At 39.6% G+C, this 27,558-nt stretch overlaps 1 protein-coding gene across 5 annotated transcripts in view; it reads left to right on the forward strand.

The window, feature by feature from the left end:
* The window catches only part of CIB2 (calcium and integrin binding family member 2), a 34,178-nt gene extending 29,423 nt beyond the window's left edge, over positions 1 to 4,755 (forward strand). For 3 of the 5 annotated variants that reach the window (XM_026038663.1, XM_026038662.1, XM_026038660.1), the window contains one exon: positions 3,857 to 4,752. In XM_026038663.1, coding sequence (XP_025894448.1) covers positions 3,857 to 3,878 — 22 coding nt within the window. In that variant the 3' untranslated portion in view covers positions 3,879 to 4,752. Of the gene's footprint in view, positions 1 to 3,856 lie in introns of all 5 variants that reach the window. The other 2 variants (XR_003249287.1, XR_003249286.1) reach the window with 2 other exon arrangements.
* The last annotated feature ends 22,803 nt before the right edge of the window (positions 4,756 to 27,558 follow it).

Below are 27,558 nucleotides of genomic sequence, written 5' to 3' on the forward strand. Positions count from 1 at the left end.
CTTCCTAGTGCTGTCTAGACAATGCCTGGTTATCTTAAAGTAAATTTTTTTCTTGTGCTTCATATTTAAAAAGACCTTTTGAAAATTACAGAGTTTTTATTTTCATACATTAGTAATATATTATAGAAATAGTTAAGACTATTACCTAAGTAATGCAAGAATGGACTCTCTTAAAGACAATGATGTTAAAACAACCAACAAAACAAGATAGTCCCAGGCTGGGAGTTCACACAAAAATCTGTCTGATTTCTCCCTGGAGTTGCTGAATTCTTTAGTCTCATCATCTTCATCTCATAGTAAATGCCCTTTCATCAACTTGAAAAGCTTGTGGTTTTTATTTTTTAACCCTAATCTTTGTTCAGACACATAGTTGAAAAGTTTGTAGCATCTAGACCAATAACAGTTTTCCTAATGATAATTGATACAATTTGGGAAGATGAATAATTCCAGAATTATCAGGATTGCAAGCAGATATACAGTATTCTAACTAGTTTTTGGGGGTTGGACATGGGAAATGGTAGAGATTGGTTGCTATGAGCTTGTGTCTCTTGATTAGTTGGCTGAAATCTAAGGAGGAATTTTGATTCAAGTTTTTGCTGCGGATAGGGCACTAGTCCTTTCTCGGCGATTTTCTGGTGTCTGGCAACGTATGGAAATACTTTGCATCAGATGGAACACATCGAGACTCCTTTTACGCGTCATCCTCTTTGTATTAAACATAGAAACTTAATTATCTTTCAGTCAAGTCTTGTCTGCCAAATGGTTCAGAAGTTACTGGAAAGGAGCATTAAAAAACTCCATGAATGAATAAATTTTATTTCCATAGGAAATAAGTCTTGGATTACAGTAAAATTAAGATAGATCAAAATTTGTAATCATAATCTTAATGCTAACGGTGATTTGCCGCTTTTAAAGATGCTGCAGAACACAGAGCAGTTTGTTATTCTTCCAATAAATGAAATCTCTGAGGAAAACCATATCGTAACAAAATGATTCTACTAATAAAGCGTGGAGATCTGGTCCGTGTGAACCCTGGGAAACATCGCTGAAGAGTCTCATTGACAAAGAATCAGCTCAAAAGTAGATGCTGTAACGTAATTGTAAATTTTTTTATGTTGGAAGTGTACCAGGAATTCCTTGACTAGTCAAGGATATCGCAGAAGTTCCTTGGGAACAAGATATACATATTGTCATATGCAGAGGCTCTGCCAAGTAGGTACTCTGATTTTTCATTTACATGTATTTCTAGACTAAATATGTACATCCATTTAGAAATTGATGGGGTAATCTAGTTTCCTTTAACCCAGTGAAGGCTGCATTGTGTCTGCAAATCTCAGAGAGCTCTGCTCAAATGCGAAGGTTTGAGGACAAGCCTGGGGACTCAGCAGGAGCTGCAGTTTCAGAGGTCTCCTTGCGGCAGACTTCACTGCTGTGCTGCAGATGCTCACAAACTGCTGACTGCAAATGCTACGGAACCCAGTCCCTTCCTGAGGAAGGGACAGAGGGGAATATTTGCCATGGTACCCCCTGAGACAGCAGCTGTAAGCAGCAGAGTGTCTTCTGCAGAGGCTTTGCTGTTGCTCTCCCTCAAGCACACTACACCTGATTAGACTGGCATGTAGATACAACCGGTACTTCAGCCTTCCAGTGTCTTTCCCAGTACTTTGGGAAGCTTAGAACCCTATTCTGTTTGCAGAGCTGGGTAATATCTCCAGCTCCATTTACAGTTACAGATTCTCTTACCCTTTCTATGTCTTCAGCTATAATGATTCTCTTAAGTGATAACTGTAGCTGGATGCAGCTGTAGTCAAGATAGTGCAGTTTGACCATGTAATATAATGCAGAATATGTCAGTCACAAGAAGTGTCCTAAAGTGGATCAACATCTCTATATGTCTATGATAAACTTATGTCCTATGAAACTATCATAAACTTATGAACTGTCTTCCTATTGTAAAGGGATAGGAAAGCATATTTTTCATAGCTGTGTAATCTTCAGCAAGCGCATGGAAGAAATACTAACCCTTTAGTCTCCAGATGCACCTAAAATTTCATTTGTGTTTGTTTCTCTCTACTTTTTGTACTCAACTGGATGCAGTCCAGATTTTAATTTCAAGGTAGCCTAAGTTTTCAGTTATATGGTAGGTCTGAAAGTTAGACACCAGGGAACAGAAGCAGTGGAGGCTTTTGAGAATTATTTTTGAGACTACTTTGAGAATGTTTTTGATATATTTTGAGAATTAGCAATCTCAAAATAGCTGGAGTTTTCAAAGAGTTTGTCTCAAGGCTATGAGCAGTGAGTATTTCTGAATATCTTATTCTAGAACACCACACTGTCGTCTTGTATCTGATCCTTTAGAAAATGTTGACTGATTTACAGACCTTAGGTGACTTCTGTTGTCCGCATAAAATTAATAAGGAAACATATCTTTACCTTGTTTATGGGAAATCTTTGAAGGAGAGATTACTGTGACAAGCATATTCCCTTTTGAGGTCGTTGCTACATATAGATCTATATAGACTTTTTAAAGCTGGCATACTGTTGTGAATGATTAATGCATACAACAGCATTAATTTTGGCAACCTGATCCGGGCCTGTGATGAGACTTAGGATGATGCAGATCTGTGATGAGTTGAAGTTCATCTACTGCACAGTTTCTTTATCGTTTGTTTCCCAAACTTCTGTTTAATGATTCTGTGTAGATTTAATCTTCTGCAGGCAGCCTTTGCAAGGGTTGCATTGCTGTCAAACCAATGAAGATGCAGTGAAGTCTGCCTTGATTTGCACTTGTTATTATTTTATTTTTAAAGACTAAAGGAAAATTCTACTAATCATTGGCCAGGACAAGGAGGTATTCATGTTGTTGGCTCTTTTTCCAAAAGATTCAGGAAGCTTTAAATGATAGTGACAGTTGCTAGTTCAGAAAATTTGATCCCCTTAGGTTTATTTCACTCAAAATTCTTATCCTTAACAAGGGGCTTGTGCTTTAATGGAAGTACTAGCACTCTGGCCCTAGCCAAGTGTTCTGTTCTACAAGACTGGTTACGTTTTCCCCAGGAAATTATTGTATAAATCACCCTGGAAGTTTAAGTTTATTTGAAGGCCTGGTAGTAGTGAGGCTTGCTGTAACAGCTGGAAGTGCTGAAGAGAAGGTGTCATTTATAACACCTGGGAGCTACCAAAACTGGATGGAGAAACAGCTGAGGAAACCAAAAGCTGCCCTCACTGGAGGTTCCCCAAGGGGCGCTGCTGCCCAGGCCTTCCTGGGCCTCCAGCCTCAGAGCAGCTGCCGCCGACTGGGCTCCTACCTGGCGCTGAAGATGCACAGGATGCGTCCCAGGAGGGTGTGTCCTGCAAGGCCTGCCCCAAAATGCAGATTATCTAGTTCTGAAGATGAATTAAAAATTAAGCCTGGTGAAGAGTGGCAGAGAGGTAACAAGGAGGGGGGAAAAAAAAAAAAAAAAAAAAACAGTGGCAGGTAATAATTTCATTGTCAGTATTTCCTAGAGCATGTTTCGGCTTAATCTCCCAAGGACAAAATGATGCTGTTTAAGCAGATTACATCTGCTTCTTTGAAAGTTTTCACTTATTTGGAAAAAAAAAATTCACAAAATCAGCCTTTGTTCATGCCACATCATTCTGTTATTGGTTGTAGGTCATCGTGGCTGTAGATGAAAACAGGTTTCAGTATCTTTCACCTTTTTCCAAAACGTTCTTTCTGGAATAAAGGACAATATTGAACAGAATTCCAGATTCACTGCCTACCACCTTCCTTTGTGTACTGTAAGGAAAATACTCTGTGTTGTGATGAATGTGTTGATATTGCTTAATCCCTTTGTTTCTCTTTTCTTTACAGTACTTTCCACATAAGAATCTGAAGTTGTTTCTGTGAGCCACTGTTCCCAGAACTGACTTGCCTGTCCAGCCTCTCTGAATCTCAGGCACTTTGAGGGCTGCTGTCCCCTGTTACGACTTCGTAGAACTCGGCAAAAGCTACTGAAATAATTGTGGGCCACCGAGAGTCAGAAGCTTCAGTTGATCTGAGAGACGTGGCTACTTCGAACACTGCTGTTGGCCAAGCACTCTGGCAAAGATGGTTGGTTCTTGGGTTGTAGGGGTTTTTTTAACAGGCAGAACCAGAAGATTATTAAAGGTATTTCCACATAGTTTTTATATTTATGAATATTTAATACTGCTCTTCAAAGAAAAAAAAAAAAAAAAAAAATCATCCGAAAGGTTGACTTTGGTGACTTTTTCCAACTGATTCTGAAAGAAAGCAAGGGCCTTAACTAAAGAGATGCCTCTATCACTGTGTTCTACAGCTGGGGATCTTGCATGGAAGTAATCTTAGGTGAAAGAGCTGCAGTCGGATCAAGTTCCCAGTGTTGAAGACGACCACATCCCAGGTTTGCATTTCAGTTGCTGAAACAGCAGGTGCTGGGTTTGGTGCTTACCTTCAACCAATGTTTTATGGACTGTCGTGTCCTTATAAACCTTGAAGTATTTGCCTTTTGTATATGATTTGCATACATGATTCATTTCTTCCTCCAAACTGTTTCCTTACTCTCAAAGGAGGTCTGGCCTTTTTCTCATTCTCTGGGCTGATAATGTATGGAAGAATACGATCGTCTGTAACGGTGAAGAAGTTCAAGAAGCACAGCACTACTACCAAGGACATAAAAAGACCTTTTCTTTCTAAACCAGCTATGCAATCTTTCCCATAAAATGCATGAATGCAGCTCTGTATTTTCTTCCCTTTCCAGCTGAAAATCAGCTATGTCTCTTGTTTTTAATTCCAGTATTGTTTAGGTACTGGAGCCTGAAGACAATCATACAAGTACTACTGTTCTAACAGTCAATAGAAGGGCTCTGTCACTTACATGGCTTCTGTATCAAATTCATCACAATTAAAACTTTTGATGGATTTTACCTCGCTCTATGGATTTTTGTGCTAAGCCTATGTTCATTTCCTTTCTAGGCATTATTCCAGTTATTATAAAGTTAAGCCTTTCAAAGACTGAAATGTGTTGTCCTTATTGAAATGCTTATTAAAATGGAGACATGATTTGCCTTTTCTTCAAGGAAGATGTTTATTTGCTCTAAGGAACCTCTAAGGAGTGGTCAGCTTGCAGGGGAGCTTGCTGCTCATATCTACAGAGGGTGCATCAAGAAGTGCAGCTTTACACAGAGAGAGTCAATGGAAATTTTGTGTTGTCCAGGGATAAAGAATTGACTTCCCTAAGAGGACAAAATGAGAATGAAACTTGTATGTTGGAAATAACAGTTTATTTTGTATGTATCAAAGTGATCACTTTTTTTCTGTCAGTGGTATTTTTTACAGCATTTTAATTCTTTCAGGGGTTGCTGTTTGGGTAAAGGAATTAGCATCTATATTTTCTCCGATTTGCCCAAGTTAAAGCTAGCATAAATGGATCCTTTGAAGAGATTCAAGCCTCAGTTGTTTACATTTCAAGTCAGATGATCGGTTAATTCAAGCAGTTTGGAAGACAGGTGTTAAGAGAGAATATGTAAAAATACTTTCTATGAATCAAAATGTCAACCTGGTAGCTTTTTGTTTCTTTCAGAAGAAATTCTTGAAACCTTATAGAGAAGTGTTTGCCTGTTGCTGTTAATGTGCTATAAAATACCAGGTTGCAAGATTCTGTGTCAGATTATTCAAATGAGAAGGATCTGGTACCCATCTTGCAGATCAGTTCCCTACCTCAGCCTTTCTTTTCCACATTTCAAGGCTGGTGCTGCCGAAAGTTCTTCCTCTTGCTGACCTTGTGTGACAATTAGGTCATTATTTCCCTATTGACCCTGCTTGTGCAGGGGGGTTGGACTAGATGACCTCTAGAGATCCCTTCCAACCTTAAGGATTCTGTGATCCTGTGATCTCCTCAGTTGCCTTGGAAAGTGTCCTTAAGTTTCCAGCCTTCCTCCTCCTCCTCCACAGATACAGTGAGACGATGCTTTGGCTTGGGGTCAGATGGACTCCAGCACCACGAGCTGAGCTACAAGAAAGCAGGAGCATCCTGTGAAGGAGCCTTCCTGTCTCCCCTTCAGGAGAACTCTCTTGGAACAGGGCAGAGGCAAATTTAGGCACCATCCTAACTTGAGTACTCTGCTCTGTGTTTATCTGCTCTAATGGAAACTTTGGCAATATGGTATATTGGTGGAGTTTGGGTACCAACTCTAGCACAGATTAATGCTCCTTGCTGGTATATACATTATACACTACATGAGGGCAGAGATTAAAGGGTGGCTTCTGAAATAAACTATCTGCAGTTTCTTACATGTCTGTGAATAGTTTTCTTAGTATTGTAACTTTTATTGAAAGTGTTGAGTGAACTGAGTGCAATATGAGATTGTCCCAGTTTAAATAATATTATGAGGTAAAAGAACAGCCAGCTGTCTGTTTCTGCTCTAAGATCAGTGGCAGGATCTTGTTAATTGGCTAATGTTCGTTTAATTAGGCTTACTTATTGGAAAGCAGCTCGCAGGCAGTCTAGAAGCTGAAACAGTAGAAGAGGTTTAGAATTAAAAACCATTCAACTTCGGCTTCAAAAGCAAGGCCATAGACATTAATTATTGCAAAAAAAATATAGCTTGAATATGCTTGAACATTTCTATATCTGCCCACAAAAACAGACAGAGAAAAAGGAATATAACTGTATAAAGCTTTTAGTAAAAAGACTGTGCACTGTCTCTAGCTTATAGAAACTGAAAGAGAGAGAGACTTTTGTCCCGGGATAGTTATTGTTCCTCTCTGTTTTGGGCACGGAGGATGCAGCATCGCAAGGTGGCACCGCAGCATCATTTCATGTCCCAGCTTCGGGTTCTACAGCACAGGAAAAGAGAGGAAGGGTTGCTGAAATGCTGACTCGAGAGAGCAGATACTCATACTGAAAGTTGCCTTTTTGATCCAGTTAATGAAATTAAATAGTAATGTATTTTAAAAATTAAGGAAATAGGGATTTTGCTGCAGAAAAGAAGAACTGATATTCTGGAAATCTGGGTAAGTTCATATGATATTCTGAAACAACCAAATGTGAAGTAAGCCAGAGGTAGAGTTCCTGGTATCAATACAAATGTAGAATGGGAAATATTATACTTGCCAGTGCCAGAGAACCATAATAAGTCAATTTGGGTTGAAATAACAGCAGGATTAGAGCTTATAATGTTATTGCACAATACTCCTCAGCTGGGACAGACAGTGGAATGAAATTTGATGAGGAAGGCATTAAAATATAATAAAATTATGATTGTTGATGTCCTTGGAAAGATGTTTGTTTGAGACAGAAGTGAAGGGCATTGTGAACAGATGTTCTACCTTTTTCTCTGTATCATTTTGCAGTTTTGGGTGTCTTGCAGAGATGTTAGTGACACAGAGCCACTATCAAATTCCCTGGTGGGGAAAAGGAGGAGACTGTTCTTGGTGGAATTAAGAGAGATTTGCATGACACGGGAAAGTGCCTTTGTTTAAGTGCAAATTCTGCAGTCCGGCTCTGAAGGAACTTGGGCAGTCTGCACTCCAAATGAAAATTGCTTCCTAGGTCATCTTCAAGAGCCTTGCTAAGTTATTTTTCTTCACCTATTTTCTCAATTAAGGTTTGCTCTGGTCCAAATACATTCAACGTAGGTCCATCTTCTGCTCTTGTTATATCTGTTTTACATGTAGTTGCAGTATTGCCTGCACTGATGCACTATTTACCCAAACCAAAATAAAATCCAGAAACAAAAACAGAAGAAAAAAAAAATGCAGCTATAGCACCAAGGAAGTAGATATTTCATGTATGCGTGTTTTTGACATATAAATATGTTGAAATTGAACTGGACTCTCTTGATAAACACTGTGTGGGGTTTGTATTACTACATTGTGTAATACATGTGTAGATACTGTGTTTGGAGCTTTGATTGTTTCTAGGTGCAGCTTTACAATTTTGAGAATCATAATTCTCAATTCTCAAAATTGACAATTTTGAGGGTTTTACAGCCTTGTGCAAGTCACTATTTAAGTATGTCCTAGGTCTGGAGGATGGCACAGTAACATCATATTTATTCCAATCTTAGGCAGAGGCGTTTGTGCAAGGTTCCCCCGTCTGCAGCTGGAGCAGAGAGTCTCAGTAGTGAGACAAGGCTTGAGATCCTGTTCAGTAGAAAATGGAAGGAGGAGATATGGTGCTATATTCTACAGTGCTTACTGAAATGGATGGCCTTCAACTTACGCAAGTAGTTAAGCATGGGTCTATTAACTGCCAGGTAGGGTTGGTTAAGGCAGGAATGTGTCTGCAGTCCATTTTTCCTGGGCTGCTACTACATCCATCAAAGACCCCCCCAAAAAAAGTGAAAGCAAATCTGATCAATAAATCCATTGGTGTAAAATAAAATTTGGAAAGAAGAATTTCTGAACAACTTGTAAAAGTACAGTTTCAGCCCTGCACTGTTTTATCCTAGGTATAGTAAGCATTTGCAAGCATCTTTTCTGTGACCAGTCCAGACTTAATTGTGTTCAGTTCTGGACAAGAAATTAACATTTGTTACGGACATTTTCTCTAATTCCCTGTGTAACTGTGATTTCAAGTGTATTATTTGATTAGGTCGTTGACTGGGTTTTTGAATCTTCCTCTTTTACAAAGACTCTGGAGCGCAGACCTTCCCGCTGACCTGCTGTCATATATGCAGCCAATATCCAGGCAGGACCCATGGAGCAGAAAGAGGAACCATTTCTCTTACCCAGGGAACTGGCCTCCAGTGAGCAGTGAACATCGGGCAGGAGGGTCCCCTGGGGTACTGGATCCATCTGTGTATCCTTAGTGTATAATCTTCCTTTAGTCCCTTCATCACAAATGAAGAGGATTCATCACGCAGTAAAGGTATATTTTTTTTTCTGCCTTCTAACTCATCTGTTCAGGTGTGCAGTTAGCTAAATCCTGCCAATTTAAAACGCTATATTGAGGCAGCCATCAGGCTGATTATCCAAATCAATACTGTTTGTGCTAGGCAGCACTGTTATCTGTTGTAAGGAGATAATTTTCTTGAGAAGGCTGAGGCTGGCCCCTACTTCCCTCTGCCTGAGGCAGCTGATGAATTCTGGTTATGCCAGAATACGTATTTTAAGTGGTATCTTTATCCTTCAAGTAAGCCACTGTTACAGATCAACTTGGAATTCTTATATCCCTTTGAAATACCCATTTTAAATCCATGAAATCATTTTGAAAATGTCAGTGTCTCATGTGAAGGTGTCTCTCATATTTGGGAGACACGTGTCTCATTTATAGTAGTCAGTAAGACAACTATACACATATATACATATATACAGTAGTTGAATGCAAGTCAGTAAGTTTGGCTTTATGTTTTTCAGGCTTGCCAGGAATTTGGGGGCTTACTCTGCTTGCCCAGCTGTAGATGTTAGGACTGCTATACTCAGTTTTCATCAGTTTTCAGTCTAGATGTGTCAGAAGCAGACTAATGATTGAGGTATTTATGGTATATTCTCATTATTGCTTCATTTCTGCTTATTTTGCGTATTTTCAATAGAGAGCTGGTATCCCATGGATTTGCTGTATTAACCTTAAGAACTCAAGTGCACATAAAAGGTAGAGGGAGCGGGGTAAATTAAGGCTATTGCTTGAGAAGAGTTTGAGAAATCTTAGCTTCTTTGGCTAAGTGAAATGAAGCCAAGAGGTTTATGAATCCTGTGATAAAACCCAGGATTTGACTGAATGGCTTGAGTTTTAAAATCTGCTTTTTCCCCCACCTTTCCCTGTCCTATTTACCTTACCTAAGATATAAAGAAGTTGAAATTTTTGAATTGGGAGCTAATACTAATAAGGAATCTGCTCATTTAAAAACAAATGTGACTCTCCTTGAATTTTAGGCTTTGATTCTTCTCCATTTTCCTCTTTGCAGCAGGAAATAAAATGATCGAGTGTACGCAGAAGCAAGAGTCAAGGGCTCTTCCCTGATGGTCGTACTGACAGATTTATTCTGCCCCTAAGTAGGACCTTCATTCATCCCCTCTATGACTGCTGAGGCAGCCAATTTTGGAAATTCATTCCCATTTAGAAAGTCATCATAGGGACAGGAGAAAAAGGCAATTGTGATGATAATTTTTAATCAGGATTTCCAGATGACATCTTTGCCCTGAGTGGGGTTTGCTTTCTATTTCACAAGTCCCTCTTTTCTGTTTCATTTAATTGTAGCATGGTGGTAGTGATGTTGCTGGCTGTATGCTTCTCATTCATCTTTTTGAATTCATGACCTAATATAGACTCTATTTAGTTCATTTTAATGGCTCACCATACAATTCTCTTTTTCACTGTTATCAGTTTTGATCTATAACCACCTGTGATGCATAACAGTGATTTTTAATTTGACTGTTTTGGATCTTTCAGCTGGAAGCCTAAAGAGTGCATAAAAATACTTGCTTAAAAAGCATAGAAAAAGTTTTAGTCAAGTTTTAATAACCACTAAGAAAAAGAAGGAAAGTTCTGCCTGATGTGTCCTTGAACTAGCAGTGCCAGGAAATGTAAACAGAACAGAAATATTAGCAGGTTACAGCTGGAAGCACTAACTTGGTCAGGTTAGGTCATCAGCAGATGTTTGCAGACTCATAGATTTGTTCTAACCCCCTGATTCCAGTATCTGTCTGGGATTTCCAAACATAGTGATGGTTCCTGACACCTGGGTAGAAAGTTTTTCCACAGGTCATGGCCAGGAGAAGCTGTAGGGAGCTGCTGAGTCCCTGGATGTTCTGGCATCCTGCCCTTTAGAAGGAGAGCGCTCAAACTGGCACGATCCTTCTGTGATCCCCTGCACTGGTTTTCGTGCCACCAACATTTCACAGGGGGAGGCTACTCCTCGTTTTCCAAGTTCTGCGTGTGATCATGATAAAACCTTTTCTATCACTTGGTGCCTGATGGTAAGCTCACAGCAAGAATGACTGCCAAGTAATAAGAGGAAAGCTGCAAAGCTCAGTGATGAGTCACAGACAATATGCTGCAGGAACTGTTAGGGAGGCAGAGTATGTTGAAGGCAAAAATTATTGGCACTATTGGCAAAAATTCCTAATATTTGAATTCAAAACCAGGTACACCTTTTCAGAAAGCACTGGGTTTGTTATGCTCTGCCCAGTATTAACAGTTGGGAGTGTTTGGAGGATACAAATTCTAACGGTATCTAATGGATAAAAACAAAACGACGTTTTTTATATCTTCTCATAATCAGCCTGTATGTGAAATAAAAGGATTAAAGGATTTGTACAAGAAGAATAATAATACATTTTAAAAAGTATATATAATTTATTTCTCACTTAAATGATAAATGTAGTTCTAAGCTAAGTATGAATGACTGCTCTTCAGCCATCCAAATGAAAATTTTGAATAAATATGCAAATAAACTTAAGTTCAAAGAACTTGATTCCTTTTTTGATTCTCACAAGATTATTTTAGAATTAAACTCAGCTAGGTGAGTTTAGCTATGCCAAAAAGATTATAATCAAACCAAAGTTTTTCTTTTGATTGAGAAATACAGTACTGAAAAGGTTTAATATCTGGATAATAACCAGTTATCAATGCTTCACATTGTATATACTACTTAATGTAAACATTACCTAAATATATCATTAACATTTTTATAATCAGTTTTACTCTGAGCCCCTCATCAGGATTTCATTTTATTAGGTCCTGCACAAAGACGGAACAAAATCTCAGTTCCTGCCTCAGAGGAGTTTACAACTTGAGATAATGAACACCATCACAAGGTCAGTCCAAATGATGGAGTGAAAATTCACATATTCCAATAACTGGAGTTTTTATAGTATAGAATACGTTGTGTCATCCATAAGGTTGTAGGTTCAATAACAGTTTTTCACTCCTGTGGTTTTTCACTTTCCTCCTTTTCTATGTTGAAAAGTAGCTAATGCCACAGAAAAAAAAAATGAAAGCAGTGCTTCCATTAGAGCTGTCCACCTTGGGAAGAAGTAGTTATGTGGTTGATCCATATCAGAGGTATCTTGCTCCTCCTGCACTTTGAAATAATCCAGCATGGAAGACTGAAGGTTGATGTCTTCTCAAAGTGTGAGGCTCCTCCAGACCATGCATTCCTGCTGATGAGCCTAGGATTCTGGCTCATTCTGGGATTCCTGGGATTTGGTCCTGAAATTGCATAGTTTGAGGTAATGAAAACTGAGATAGAGAGAGTTCTCTCAACTGAGGTTCTGTTTTCCTGATTAACAGCAATAGCAGTGAAATTGCTTTTTAGTGTTTGTTTTTATTTTGATAGTTGAGGTGTATTTTCTTTTTCTCATAGGTGGAATTATTAAAAGGATGAATTTGTGCTTGTATATCTTTCTGTGATCCATGAAATATAGCATTCCATCTTCATGACTTAGTCTTCCTGTCAGTGAAAAAAAATCTTCTTCGTTTATCCATCTGCCAACAAAAAAAAGGAAGAAAAATGTAAGTAGGGAGGCAAAAACCCCCCACCATTTCCCAAACCACTGGGAGTGCAGGCTTGACCCAGCTGCCTGTTACAGTCCTTCCTGTTGTCTTGCCTATGAGAGGCTGTAGGTCATCTGAGACATCTGAAAGGGGCTGACAGCTACTTTAGAAGTTGAGATCCCAATACTCTTTCAGACCAGCATCAGAAGCTACAGAGGGGATCCCCTGTGGCTTCTCAGAGAGCTCTGAACGCCTGAATTTAGGCAGCTAAATAAAATCTAAATTTTGGATCTCCTGCATAGGTATAGCGTTGATCTGTGACAGGTGGCAAACATGGAGTCTGCGATTCAGATACAGCTCTAACAGGTGCTTATCTCTCAATGCTCTTTAGTGTACTTGTAATGTTGGAAGTAGAAAATGTATAATACACATTTTCTATATTTATCCCCCAAACACCCCACACGTTTTGAGCCCTGCCCACATTGCAGTTACTAGCACATTATCTACTGCAATCTAAAATGCCTTTCTGACAACTACTCTTCTCTGGGGAAACACGTCACGGCCTAAAAGGTGGCCTCACAAAATGCATGCTGTCTTTAGTCTGTACGAATATTGCTTTAATTGCTTTAATCTACATTTTCTTACATATTTTCTTATATATTTTCTTGCATATTAACTACTGTGCTAAATTTCAAGAAATATTTTGTTCATCAAGACATTGCCTTCTGCTGTAGGCATCAAAGATCCTTTTTGTGATCTTTTGTCATGATTTTTTCCTTTTAATCAACCTATTCCATATAAAAACCTGGTGCTTTTTGTACAAACACCTTGTAAACACGGGGTGTACCTTGTAAACACCTTTTAGTGGGTGTTTGTTTTACTAACAACTTCAGGTTAGTATTGTTCAGATAATTCTAAATAACAACATTTTTTTTTTGTAAAACAAACCTAAACTGCTCCCTACTTTATTACTTATCTTTGATTCAACTCCTTTTACAAAATCAAGGAAATTGGCTCAAGCATGTTCTCTATCGTGGGAATTGGCCTTGGTGGTGAGGAAAATCTTGGGCATCTTATCCATATGTATTGTCAGCTTAGATCTCTGCCATGGATGGTTTTATTCTTAGCTGATATCTGATCATAATCAACAATAGTTTGCATTAAGGAAGGAACTATGGATTCTCTCTGAAGCCTGAGCTGAAAGATCTCAATCGGTGGGTAGGAATCTGCTCATAAACAGAGCTCACGTTATCAAAGCCGGATTTCATCTTCTCAATCTGCCCATACATTCTGTGCGTCAGCGACTCGTACGAGACTTTCTCCTCAGATTTTCTGAGGCCTTCAGTGAAATGGAGAGAGGTTTCGTAGGTTGTTAGTTGCTCTTCTGAGCTTTGGGGCTCTGTGGTGAATCTTGGTTTGCTGGGTAACTTCGGAGCGAACGCAGAGGGCAGAGAAGCAGGAGAATTTAACGTCAGGTTTGGTGGTGGAGCACTTGCGAGAGGAAGAGTTAGGGAATGGAGAGCCTGGCTGTGAAGAAACGAGTGCTTTTTGCATTGCTGCAGCTGCAGCTCAGCATACACAATTTCCGGAGGAGATGGCTCTAGAAAATGGCTATTTTTAGTAAGTGTACATTCAGTTTGCTTGGTCATGGCGTAAACAGTGCTTATCTTTGTGCCGTGTTTCCACTGCGCGTCGGTTGCGAGGGAGGCCGAATTTCCAAGGAATTTCTGTATGGCAGCGTGCGGCCTGCGAGCGTCGGCCAGCAGCCGCTCGTTGAGCTCGGCGTACACCACGTCCTGCTCTTCGTCCGCCTCGCGCGCCGGCGTCTCCAGTGGGAGCAGGCTGCCTCTCTCGGGCAGTGGTGGCGCTGGGGCAGCTTCCTGGAGCAGTGGGAGGGAAGAGGAAGGAAAGAGGGAATTGTTATCCATGTAAAATATGTCAAATACAATGTGTTAACCAAGTCATTGAGGTAAGTTTGGTCTTAGTTCCCTAGTTAGGACAAGGAGCTGTTAAGCACTTTATAAATCTTGCGGCCTTTCCTATGTCCTTACTCAGTTCAAATGAGTACTAAGTCCCTAGAGGTTTGATTGATAAAGGTGGTATCTGAGATTATCAAAAGAGCTCAGAATATGTAGCTTGTTCATGTGAGATAGTAAGTGTGGGGAAGTTGTCTGCTCTGTTTTTTAAATCTCCAGTGAAAAGGTTTCTGTTGATGGCTTGGAGTCAGCTCTCCAAGGAACAGCTCCTTTGGAGCTCTTTATTAGGCTTGTGCTGAGCAATATCATTGGTTTTGCAGTAGATTTGGGATATAAAAGAGAGAGAGAGTGATAGGAACTCTCATATAGAGAGTTTCTCATATAGAAACTCTCTCATAACGGAGAGTGATAGAAACAAATATTCTAGCCTGGGTTAGGAATTTCCTGACTCAGTAGAAGACCGTTACCTCTTCTAATGCTGAGGCCTCAATTTAAGCAGCACGAGATTTCACAGGGCAATTCTTCTGTGACAAATCACATTGCAAACTAATTGATATTGTGCTCACAGTCATTCTGAGGCCTTTCAGAGTCGCTGATTTCCTATTAACCTCCTTGAAAGCCAAGATATATGCCCCAAAATGATAATTCTTCCTCAGCAGGATATCTGAATAACATCTGTTAACCTCTTCATGTGTGTGTAGCCGGCTGAGTTTACAAGGTGCTTTATAGGCTTCAGTAGGACCTCGCGAGAGCCACGGCGTTTAGGCCTCTGAGTGTGTCCGTTTTCCCACTTTACACATGGAAGGGACTGAGACTGAAAGTTCAGTCATTTGCCCAAACTAATGTGTAAACTCAGGCTTATTTCTGACCCAGTGCTGAAATTGAGCTTGGTCAGTTGAGCTTGGAATGCAGCATAGGTGGATTGTAACTGGAATACTTTACAAATGTTGTGTGCTGAAACTGTTAAAATTACCTCTGGCAGGAAATAATTTCAAATATGATGCTTTATAATCAAACCCACATATCTATCACAGCACTGAATTGTTAGAAGGAATATGGTGGTACTAAAGCACTATCCTAACACTAATCACCTGAGGAATACTTTGCTCTTTTTCAGATAGATCTCAGCAGCTATTTATTATATTTCCATTTTACATGTTGTACCTCAGCATCCTGTGAATGATCTTGAAATATTCTTCTTGATCTTGAAGGGAAAGCTAGAAGCTTTTCAGAGTGATCGGCATTGCTGTAGGTGCCACCTTCTGCTACTGTGGCTGTTGAGGTACCAGGCATTTTCTTTGGTAATAAGGGAGTTATTGCCTTATTTGGTTTATCTTTCTGTTCCCAAACGATGTCATCGTATATACTTTTGTCAGCTGTCTGTGGAGGAAAAAATCAGAAATTTGTGTTGTTCAATCTGTGAAAACTGTCACTTTCATGCAGTGTTTCTATATTATATTTTGGAAGTAAGGTAGAAGATGCAATGCTTCAGAAGGTATAAAAATTACAATTTAAGTTTAGGTTCATTGTGGGTTTTTTAGGCATATTTCAGAATCCTGTTACACAGACATCAAGCACATATGTCTTTAATTTGTGCTATAAAATGAGAGGCAGAACTAGTGAAAATAGAGTTCCAGGACGTGGCTGAATTCTGCTTTCTGGCATATCTATGTCATCCGTTGAAGGCACTGGAGATGCTGGTGATTGAATGGAATGAGAATATAGTTTGAGGCAAAAGAGAAGTATTAATTAGGGACTAGATGAGCAGCAGTCTTCATGGGCAGTAAATGAGATCCATTGTTGAAATGACCATCCATTTCTCATGCAACTTATATATATATTTTCTGCTTGGTAAGCTTGTTTTGCCTTAACCTGCAATATTCTTTATCGTACTTGCAGTATTCTCTTTTGTGTTCTACTTCAAAATTATTGGCCTTTAGTGGCACCCCAATACCATGCTTAGCCAGAAGAAGCACTTTTCCTTCCTGCAATTAATCTCAAACACATTGATGAAGCAATCTTCAGATCACTATCTTGTAGCCTAGCCCAAAGAAATAAAACAAATATTTAAGTATATTCGGCCCCATTTCATCAGCAAGTAGTTGAATTCTGGAGTTTTTCACCCACCTTAGTATAGGCAATTGTAAGACTTTCTCCAAAGGGCTCGATTACAGAAGTCTGGTAGTAGCTGATCAATTCTGCAAGACTCCCATGAGTGCAGGTGTCCCCAGATACAACATAGTGGCCGCTACTCAAGTGGCTGATGACAAAATGCCGACATCGATCTTTGCCTCTGTAATAGAAGTCATAGTTTGTCTTGGATTAGAACTACCCTGGCTTGGTTTAGCATCCTCAGTTCAAGCCTGGCAACTCAAAGCTTAGCGTACGTTGGAGCCGAACTGCATTTATCTGAATAGTTAAGTCAGGAAGGGTTTTGTGTCTGTACTACAGTGTCTCAATGTGTACCCAGCTCTTGAAAGGTAGACTTATAAGTGTAATGTTTTCTTCCTGTAGTGATTGGTTGGATTTTTCTCTACTTCTATAGCTTTAGAAAATGTTTAGAGATAGAATTGTCATCAAATAGGACCATATTGACCTTCAGCTTTGGTCATTAGCAGCATTTGAGCTTTTACACCTCTCACTGTAGACTTCTGCTATTTGAATAAAACCAATTAAATAGTGAGAATAACCTGTTGCCCTCACTGTGGGATAGTAACAGCAGAAGGGTGAGATAGATGTGTTTTGAATTTTTTTTTTCCCCAACTGGAAATACATAGAAAAACAGAGAATAATTTAGATTTAGGATGTTGTGGTAATAGATTTATTTGCCCTTATGTATTTTTTGATTCTACACACTCCCAATCCTGGCTGCTCTCTTTTCCTATCCATGTTGGCCTTCCAAATCCAGCCTCTTTATAGGTTCACAGGCCCATATAAGTATTATGTCAACACCTGACATAGCAGTACCTACTTGCTCCAAAGTGTGAGGGTGTCATAGTTTTACAGAGTAATGGTTTTGCAAAGTAATGTTTTTTTGTTTTTCATATGAGCAAACAGCACTTCTGCACTTATACTTCCCTATTTCTTTTATGAACACACATTTTTTTTAACGTACCTACATGCATGTATGTACTATAAACTAAAACAAAACAAAGTCATCTTGACATGAACATGATGCTTCAAGGAGCTGAGAATTCTGGTGGAGAAGTTGACTGTGAGCTGGCATCGTGCTCCTGTGGCTAAGGACAAAGGTACCCTGGGGGAGCTGGGCCAGGCAATTTCCAGGGCCCCTTCCAACCTCAACCGTTCTGGAGTTGTGTGAAATCCTAAAGTGCAATTCTCACATGATCAGAATATAGAATTAGCATGTAGAATTAATTGTAGATAATAATTAAGAGGAGCAAATTCAGCAAATCGTGTTTGGACCAAACTCCCGAGTTAATTTCTGTGTGATTTCCTGAACAGTCTAACCGGCCAGAGTGCAGCTGAGATAGCACCTGCTGCTAAGACGGGCTGTTGTGCCTGTTCTTCTGCCTTTTGTAACCTTTCACTATGGGTCACTGACCACCCTTCTCTGTTCTGTAGTCTCTGAGCCAGTGTCTCCTACTTCTGCATGTTGCCAGATGTGCAAACCAAAAAGTTTCCATGTTCTCTATACTCAGATTACAAATTGTAACTTTTTTTTCCTGCACCACTTCTATATAAAGAGAGCACAACTGCATTCTGTCTTACTCATCCTACAGTATTTTTTCATTCTCTTTACATGGAAGTTGCACGTCAGTGTTATTTTATTGGCCTGCAATCCTGCTGTGTTTGCACCACTATGGAAACTAGACCAGGCCCCACAAATATAGTCTTAGGGACAACATACTTGGACAAGCATAAAGAAAATCTTGTCTGTGTGGACTCCTTTACCCTTCCACACTGACCTTTTAAAACACTGTTGCCTCTTAAATATTCCTATAAAAAAAGGCTCAAAATGAAACCCAGTTGTTAGTTCTGAATGCTGCAATGTGCTCCTGTAGCTTCGCTTCTGCTGTCTGCTACCACTTTGCATATTTCCTGTGAATTTGAACCCATGAACCTCTCTGAAAAAGTACTGCGTGTGCCATAAACCGCATGAACCAAAATATTTTTAAGAGCAAAGCACAGGTAACAAATGGTGACCATTTGCACCCAAGAAGCAGCAAGCTTTGGTTTGCCGTACACCACAGCCTTACCTGTATGAGAGGATATAACCGATTGCTCTGTCGCTCAGTCTGATCAAAAAACAGCCAATGTCTCTGTCTCTCAGCATGTCTTCGGTCTGCCTGTACAAAGGATCATTTATACTTCTTTAAAAAGAGCTACTACTATTGATGAGCTAAATCAAACTTTGCAGAAACACCCGTGTGCTCCATGACTTCAGCAGACACAACGGAGCAAAGAGCTGAGCATCCCTTCATTTCTTGCATGCTCTTTCTTGTTTCCTGCTACAAACAACTCCCATTTTTTAAGCCTCTCTTTGTTACAATTTGAGCTGGGTTAAAATTATTTGATTTTTTTGATTATTATAGCCCCAAATTGCATCCTGCTTAACTAAAAAATTAATAATTCAGCAGAAGCTTCTAAAAATTGCATAACGATGTGCCCTCCCCGTTCTAGAGCACACATCAACTCCTGCCATTGAAGCAGCATAGTTAACACTGTTTAATGCTTTCTTTGACTGTATGTGAATGTTACCTGCCAAGTACCAAACCCCACAGACTTTAAGGGGAGGTTTCTTTATGTTTTGCTTAAGGGAAAACCCAAATCCAATCTTAAAGTCTCTCTTCCAAAAGGCAGAGAAATGTAAATACCCGTTTAATATAATCTACTTTATGTCATAATATATTTGTACATAGCCTTACTTTCTTGTAATGAATCCATGGAACCATTCCGGAAAGGTGCCGTTCTCTAGAATTCCTGCAGCCTGCGTCTCCAGAAACCACTTCAGGACTATTTCTTTGAGCATCTCCGAGGATGGATTTGCAGTTTCTAAGCTTGTTTCCTTTCCCAAAAGTAACGGCTGCTTTTTCCTCTCCATCCTGGCACGAACAGAACCTGGAGCCACTGAAGTGAAGTCAGTGAGAGCAGTCCTGCTGTAGGAGCTGCCCCTGCTGCCCGCACTCTTGCCCATGTGATCTCATTTGCTTACTGCACCCGCTGCCCTGCTGTTCTTGAGATAGGTAATAAAAATACCCCAAGGCATCGTTTTTCAGGCAAAAATATTTGCTGCCTTTCTTGAAAAAGGACAAAACGGAAGCTTCTCCTCACAGTGGAAAATGCCTGCTATAGGGCATCTGCTAAATCTTCCATGGAAAGCTCCATGATGATGGCTATTCTGAAAAGAGAAGTAAAAACGTACCAAACTCCAACTTTGCTTTTAATATAATTTGCTGATCTAATATGCTTTATTTAAACAGGGCTTATCTTTCTTCTGGAGAAAGGACAATGTAGTACGTCAAAAGTGTGAAGGAAAGTGTGAGTAATCTGTGTTTTGGGACAGTAATCCTTGGGATCCAGTGATTCCAGGATAAGGAAAGCTTTAATTTCCCTCAGGCAATGAAATCTCTTAACTGCATTCAAGTTTAGTTAAAAATTAAATATTGGGAAAGGTACATTTGTGTTACCGACAATTATGCAGTGTATTTATTCTAGCCACAAGGGTTTCTCAAGACAAATTTCAATCATATTTTATTTTTCATACCACATTATTTCTTTTCTCTCATTTATTCTGTCAGCTGATCTCAATCCCAGATACAGCCTAGAGCCTAGGTGCAATTTTTAATGTTACACATTAGAAATGAAAAGTTTTAGGGCCAATGATTCCTTTTCAGTAATGCCACCTTTTTATTTATACCAGGAAAGAGACAACGAAGGATCCTTGCAAGACATTTGCTGATGCCATATGCTAGAGAAGGGGAAAAGCTGTATTTTGGATAACCAGGAAGCTGAATAGCACAGACTCTAGCGATGACGGCTCATCTAGATGGATGGACAGGATCTTGGAAGGCAGTGCACACATTTCATGGAAGTTATAACCCATCGCTGGCGATTTGTGGGATCCTGGTGAGTACTCTCTGCCTGGCCAGTGGAGCTAATTCACAGTGAAGGTAATTGGCATCACTTTTTAGTGTTTCTGTTGAAAAGGGGACTGAAGGGACACTTAGTAGTCTGCAAGAAACTCTGAGAAATCAAAGTACATCTGATTTAGAAACCACTGAGGAGAGCTTAGTTAGCTGGTCAGCCCAAGGCAGCAAAGGGGGGCATGTGTTTCATCCAAAAGTGCCATTCTGGTCTCTAAGTCATATGATTCATGGTCAAAATGGTCATCTTTAATCTGTGGAGCACATACTCCTGAACAGAGCCTTATGTGGACATTTTCTACCAGCTATTCTCATCCACTTGCAGGAACTGCAGAGAAAGAAATGAACATCTGCAGCGTTGCCTCTCTTACCACCTGAGGGCCAACTGCAGCAGGCTGTGTCTCCTCTTACACAAGTCAGCTTTATATTTTAATATGGAATATATGTCAGATGAAAAGCCTTTCTCAGCTCCAATTCCAATATCTGTGGTAGGTGGCTTTGGGCTCAGCCGAAGATAGTTACATAGCAGTCTAACTTCCAGTTTCCTTCTGCAGTTTAGTAAAATGTGCTCTATAATACCCCGTTACAGGACACTGCCTAGTGACATCTTTCACCAAGAAACTAGATTGAACTCCATTTCTTTTCCACAAGCAACCAGAGAAAGAGGTTTAAATATTTGTGTGTGTCTATTCCACTAGAGTTCTGGTGGTTTTGTAAAAGTGAACCCTCTAGTCACAGAATCACATGGAATTACAGAATAGTTGAGGTTGGAAGGGACCTCTAGAGCCAGTCCTGCAGCCTTTGATTCTCATGTGAGAATACCAGCAGGGTTGTCTATTGTATTCACCTCTAAAACAAACCTCCTTTTAGTAAACGAAGAGAAATATTATTTCTCCATGACTAGAGTAGGTTGTGCTTTGCATAAGAGCACAAATGCTTTTGTTCTTTCATTTGCAAGTGCTATAAAAATAGGAATGACAAACTTGAGGTTGCCTCCATTTCACAGAAATGCAAATGATTCTGGTTGCTTTTGTAGAGCTGATGAGATCTTTGAACACTGAATGCACTATTGGAGTTGGAAAAAGGAAACTTAAAAGCCTAACCAAAATATTCAAAATGGCCCTGGAATTTTCAGTGTCCATTGTAGGTTTGGTTAATCGGGGATAATAAGCAGGTATAACTACCCTGGTAATTTAAAGCCCCCTCTGATGTAAACCCTGGAAGCTCAGCTCCCAGATCCCGAGCTTTGGAATGATCATGGAAAGTAACTTCAGCAACTCTTGAATGCAGCTAATATTGAAGTGGTGGCATCTTGCTTTTTGCTCAGAATGAAACTCTCCTGTGTGTTCCAGGTTCCACAACCACAAACACAGAAGCCTAATCTGAATCATGTGAATACTTTTGGTTAGTTTCTTAGAAAATATTTAAAAATATGTTTTTTCCTTGGCGCAGGGTCATTTTGCTGTAACTTCCAGCAAAATCCTGAGTAAATGGCTAAAAGGTGCATGAAGAAGACAGAGTCCAGCCCTGGATGGTAATTGCTGAGCTGTGGTTTGCTTTTTGCCAAAAAAACAAAAAAAAAAACAAAAAAAAAATTTGCCATCAAAGTCAGTAATTAATTCCTTTCTGTAGCCCTTGGCTTACAGAGGAGAAAGTCTGAGAAATGCAAGTTCTTATAGTTACATATTCTGTGACTGAAATCCAATATGAAACAAATCATGTTGCTTTCAAATACAAATGTACACCTATGGTTTAGCACCTTCTGAAAAGAAAAACAGTTTTGTGTAGATTTTTTTAATATAGAGATTTTGTAGATTTTTTGTATACAGAACACTGAGACCCAATCAGATCATAGTTAGGATAAAGTTAATGCGATTACAGAACTTTTAATCACGAATGAAGTTTGCTTTTGAAGCTTAGAAGTTAATTTCCCCTTTCCCTTACTATTTTGCATGACAGAAAGGGATTTGGTCTATTTGTTTTACTGTAAAATAGTTTGTGAGCCTGGAGAACTACTGATAGTTGGACTGGGGACAGCCCAAGGGTCTAAAACCTGAAAGACTGTGAGGGGAAGGGGTTCTCATTAGGATCATGGTGTTTGCAGGTGCAAATCAGTGTCTCCTCAGTAAAACTAACACACAGTAAGGTATCGAGCTGCTGCTTATCTTTCCTTGTCTTTTGATATATTCATATATTCAAGATTCCTAACAAATGTTTCAGAGAAGAGTTTTCTTCTGAAACATTTAACAGCCTTGCCACCTCCGTTAGGCATACTTTGTTTATGGAATATTCTAGCAGCAATGTAGAAAAACACAAGCTATATTTTACCTAATCGCATACTAAAAAGATGAAGTAAACAGGCAAACAGAAATCACTCTTAACCCTTGTAAAGAAATAAGAGATAAAAAAATACTTTCTTGGCAGATCACTTATGGTATCTCTGAAGTTTCGACCTTTTCCTGTAAGAGAGGGTTGAACACAGTAAAGATCACAGGATATGATCTATTCTTTTTACTCTAAGTGTTACTAAACTGGACAAAACAGGAAGCGATAAGGACAAAGCATCAGCTTGAACTTGCCAAGTCTCTTCTAATGGAAATGCGTGCAGGCTGTGATCCAATGGTGCTTTGTCTTCCTTTGCTTACATCAAAATTGCTGCTAAGGTGGGTTCTACAGTGTGGGTAATGAGCTCAAGCTGAACAGTATTAACCTTTTTCTGTACTTCACAGCTCTAAGGCTCCTGCCAACTCATTGCTGTGCATGCCAGCTCCACTGTTCATCAGCCCTCTATCTTCCTACTGCTACATTTGCATAATACATTACATTAAATATTCTTTTTTTTTTTTTGCATTAGATATTCTTTTCCAATGAGAAGCTCTGAGGGCAGGAATATCAAGAGACTAAGTTCTTTAATAATCTTTAATATCTTTATTAAATATGGAATGTCGTGTACTTCCTCATATTCTTTCACTTCTCAGGAAGAGTAGATTCTAAGTGAAAATTCATCAAAGGAGACTTGGGAGAGCTGCTTCTGCCTGTACATCCCACGTCCAGGAGATAAGTCATGGCAGTGCACAGCACTGTTTTGCCTGGGGAGCCTTCTGACGAACCCTTAAATCTTATCAATCATTCAGAAGATTCCAGCTGAACTAAAAAGTAACACAGCAAGATGCAGCTTGGATATGAGTCGGGGAGAATGGAGGGCATTTGTCTCCAATGTATTGAACTGTTCTTGGAGCAATCCTGAACAGGTGCCATGAAAATCAGCTCTTTCCTGAAAAAGTAACATTTTTCCCTTCTCAGTCATCTGTAGTCTATCTCTTGAGGATACAAATCTCTTCTAGACACGTGCAAAAATTCTGCTGATACTAATGTAATAGGGCTGAAACAAAAGTTTATTACAAACACATAGACCGAATCGATAATTTGCTCATTGAAACCAATTCCCTAATTTTTAGCTAATGTCATTATTTGATATCTTTGTTAGAAAGGATTTGGGTCAATCTGTCAATCCAGACTTAAATGTTGTGACTGGATCTTGCATATGTATTTCCTAGATATGTCATGTGCTTCCAGTGCTTCATTTTTCATGTGCTTCCAAAGCCAAAATTCCAAAACAGAATACCACGGGAAAAGCTGTTTTGCTAATGTTTGTCCTGAGCAAAAACATAACAGTGTGGATTTCCTGCAAATTCATCTTCTTGGGACTTACGTAGCCTGACTTCCAGTCCGAAAAGTCTCGCCAAATTTGGCTCTATTTTAGACAAGCAGTTTAATTGCAGTTTCTTATTAAAACACGCTTGAGCGTCTTTCAGTTCACCATCATTAATTTCCTTCAGTCCCATTCACTTTGATAAGTTTTTTACTAGAATATTTCCTTTTTTTTTTTTGAAAGGGGGTGAATGGACCTGTGACGAAGCTAAGAATTAAAAGGATTTGAAGACAACTCTTTCAGAAAGAGCCAGCATGACTCTTGTAAGTACCTTTTTATACATATATATATATTACATCTTAGATATTTATATATACATATAAGTATGTCAAGCACTTCACAGTACACATCAAAAGAGAAGTTCCTCTCCAAAGCACATTAGACCATTCACCCCACTAAATTTAACCCCTGAAATGATTTGCTGTGCAGCAGTACTTGTTGTTTTGCCATTGATGCTAGATGGAAGTTGGAAAGAGCTGACTTTTCACTTGCGACATGCATTCCATGTTTGCATTAAACTGAACATACAGCTACAGCTTTACAACCCAGATATCTAAAGATGATGGAGGTGAATCTGAGCCTTCTATGAGATGGCCATTCAAAACGATGGTAAAATAGTATGAAATAAGAGAAGAGAGTATCTAGGTGAGACCTACAGCAGTGGGTATTCTTGGCATACACACAGTGTATGTGTGTGAATGTCCTCAAGGCTTAAGTGAAAGGTGTAGACAAGTGCTAATCTTGAGGCTAATTTTTAGGCAGACACAAATGAAGGGCTTGATTACCAGGGTTGTAAGTAGCTGCAGTTCCTATGGAAGTGCACAGGAATAAGCTGCTGAGTGAGACACACCAGAACTTGTCTCTCACCAGAATTAAGCCTCAGCTGTGAATTGTTCCCTTTTTGGAAAGGGTTCTGTTAGGGTATAAATGGAAGGAGGGATGTGATTCACAGCGATATTTCTTCTACATAAGAGCTTAAGTTCAGAAGATGCTGCAGAAATGCAGTTTCGTGGCTCCTGTTGATGAGTGAGAAGTTACGGTGTGTCAGTCACTCTTCATATACCAGTTTTCTTGTGTGTAAGATGGAGGAAGTATTTCCCTGTCCCTCATGAAGAGTCTATAAGGCATTCTCAAACATGAAATCTGTCGTGTCGATTCCAGTGGCTATTTAGGCCCACTTGGAGAGGAGGTTTTCTGGTTAAAAAGCTCTGAGGCAGCTGAAGAGTGTTCTGAGTCATCTAAGGCAGTGAGGCAGGTCATGCAAATCTTCACATCAGCCAGTGCATCTGGGAAAACGGGCTTGTCAACTCTAATAGGAAAAAATGCAAATCCGGAACAATAATGAGATACGGTATCTTAAAACACTGATGGATGGTAGAACTTATGAAAATATCACCATGTATTACTAAATTGCACATGGAAACAAGTTCTGCTGTAAATAGCTGGAATAAGGAAGCCTCACTGTCCGTGTTTGTATCTATTGCCCATTCATGTTTTCCCCTCTGCAAAGTACTCTAAATTCATCTGCTTACCCTCTGGCATTTCCATCAAGCTCTGTAGCAGCCCTCTAGCTACTCTGGATCTATATGAATGCTAACAAATTAGCTATTATATCCATACTGATTGCCCAGTTAATTGCTTCTGTTGAGTTTTTCCAGCTTTTCTATTCATGAGGGCTTTAATTTGAATCGGCCTTCTCTACATGGCTTTAACTTGCCAGACTTCAACTTGCTTTTACAAGTCCCATCACAGATGTGTCGCTACAAATCAATGCTGCCTTTCACTGAATTGTGCAACTGTTGCTTTTCCAAAGTGAAGGGCTCTTGACAAGATGCGGCACAAGGAAGAGTAAAATCAATGTATTTAATGATATTGTACACACACCAGATTTCACTGAGATAGTTAGCTGAAGTTAAATCAGATCTTTCCTAGTGAATCACAAATAAGCTTTATTCAAAACTTGTATCTTTTTTTAAGGTAAGTGGAGAATGCGAAACAGCAGAGGAGCACCATCTAGTGCTCCTTTAAAAATAATACTACAAGAACAAGTATCTGAGACATAAGCGTATAATTCTTTGGCTGCCTAGTTTGCAGATGAGGAAAGAATTGGCTCTGAAAATGAAAATGAAATAATGTGATGTGTGTAAGGGACATGGTGGTTACTGAAGGTTGGGCGATTGTAGAATGAGATGTGCTGTGCCAGACTGCATCAGAAACAGCGATTTGAAGATTTTTAAATTTAATCTCAACATGCTAGATTTGAACTGACACTGGTGGAAAGGAAGGGAAGTTCACTATAGATCCATTTTTTTCTAGAAAACAACAAGAAGCAGATGTTTAGGTTAGGCTCTCTGGAAAATTCTGCGTTTCACCTCTAACTGGATTCATATCTCACAAGAGAGCAAGTCATTTTTGCTTTCCTTTCCATGGAAGGAAGCAATGCACACTCTGACCGCTCTAATCTGGGAGCTATGATCTCACTTTAACCAAAACAAGGTACAGATGCTGCTGGTGATTTACTGGGATTTCCTGCCCTTGGGTAAACACGACGGCGCAAGCCGGGGACGGGCACTAACTGTCCTGTCTGTGCCTTTTATCTGAGCCCATTGGGCTCTTTTTGTCTTGCACATTTACTCATGCTGCTTTTTAGCAAGAAATGGGAATTTATTCAAGCACTGTGAACACTTATGAGAGGATGTTATGATTATAATGAATTAGACCAGTCTCTTATTTTTCATAGTAAATACAGCTTTATTTTTGTGTAGTAGATGGCCTTGTTCAACCAGAAAGGCTATTACAAGAATATTGGTTAGTTTTTGGGAAAGCAAAACCAGCCAGAGAGGGAAAGTTTCAGATAATTTCATTTTCTGGGAAGCAGTGTGATTCTCTTGGGAACATGACCATGGGAACACGACCATCCCATCGCGCACGTTGTACCCATCGCTGTGAGGGAATTCACTGCATCAGGCACTGCCCTGACGAGCTGTGCACAGCCCCAAAGCTCCCCTCTGCGTGGGAGGGAAATTTCACCCTTTGGGATAATGTCAATTTTCAGAATGTCACCTAAAACATCTCTGCATTCTAGATGGCAAAACGAGACCGAGGGAAGCAGGGAAAAGGACTCTTTATTTATATGCACCAGTCCTGTTCTGGATCATGTTTCTAAAGAGAAGAAGAAGAAAAAAAAAAAAAGGATGTTATCTTCCCAAGAAGGGGAACTTTCCATTCACACGGATCAACTGCAAAAACAGGATTCTGAAGTTCTTGGTGTGTGGTAAGGGACAGCGGTGTCTGCGCATGCGCGGCGGGAGGGGCGGGGG

The sequence above is a fragment of the Nothoprocta perdicaria genome, unplaced genomic scaffold (genome assembly GCF_003342845.1).
Source record: "Nothoprocta perdicaria isolate Ctin4 unplaced genomic scaffold, notPer1 scaffold_214, whole genome shotgun sequence".
NCBI classification, from domain to species: Eukaryota; Metazoa; Chordata; class Aves; order Tinamiformes; family Tinamidae; genus Nothoprocta; species Nothoprocta perdicaria.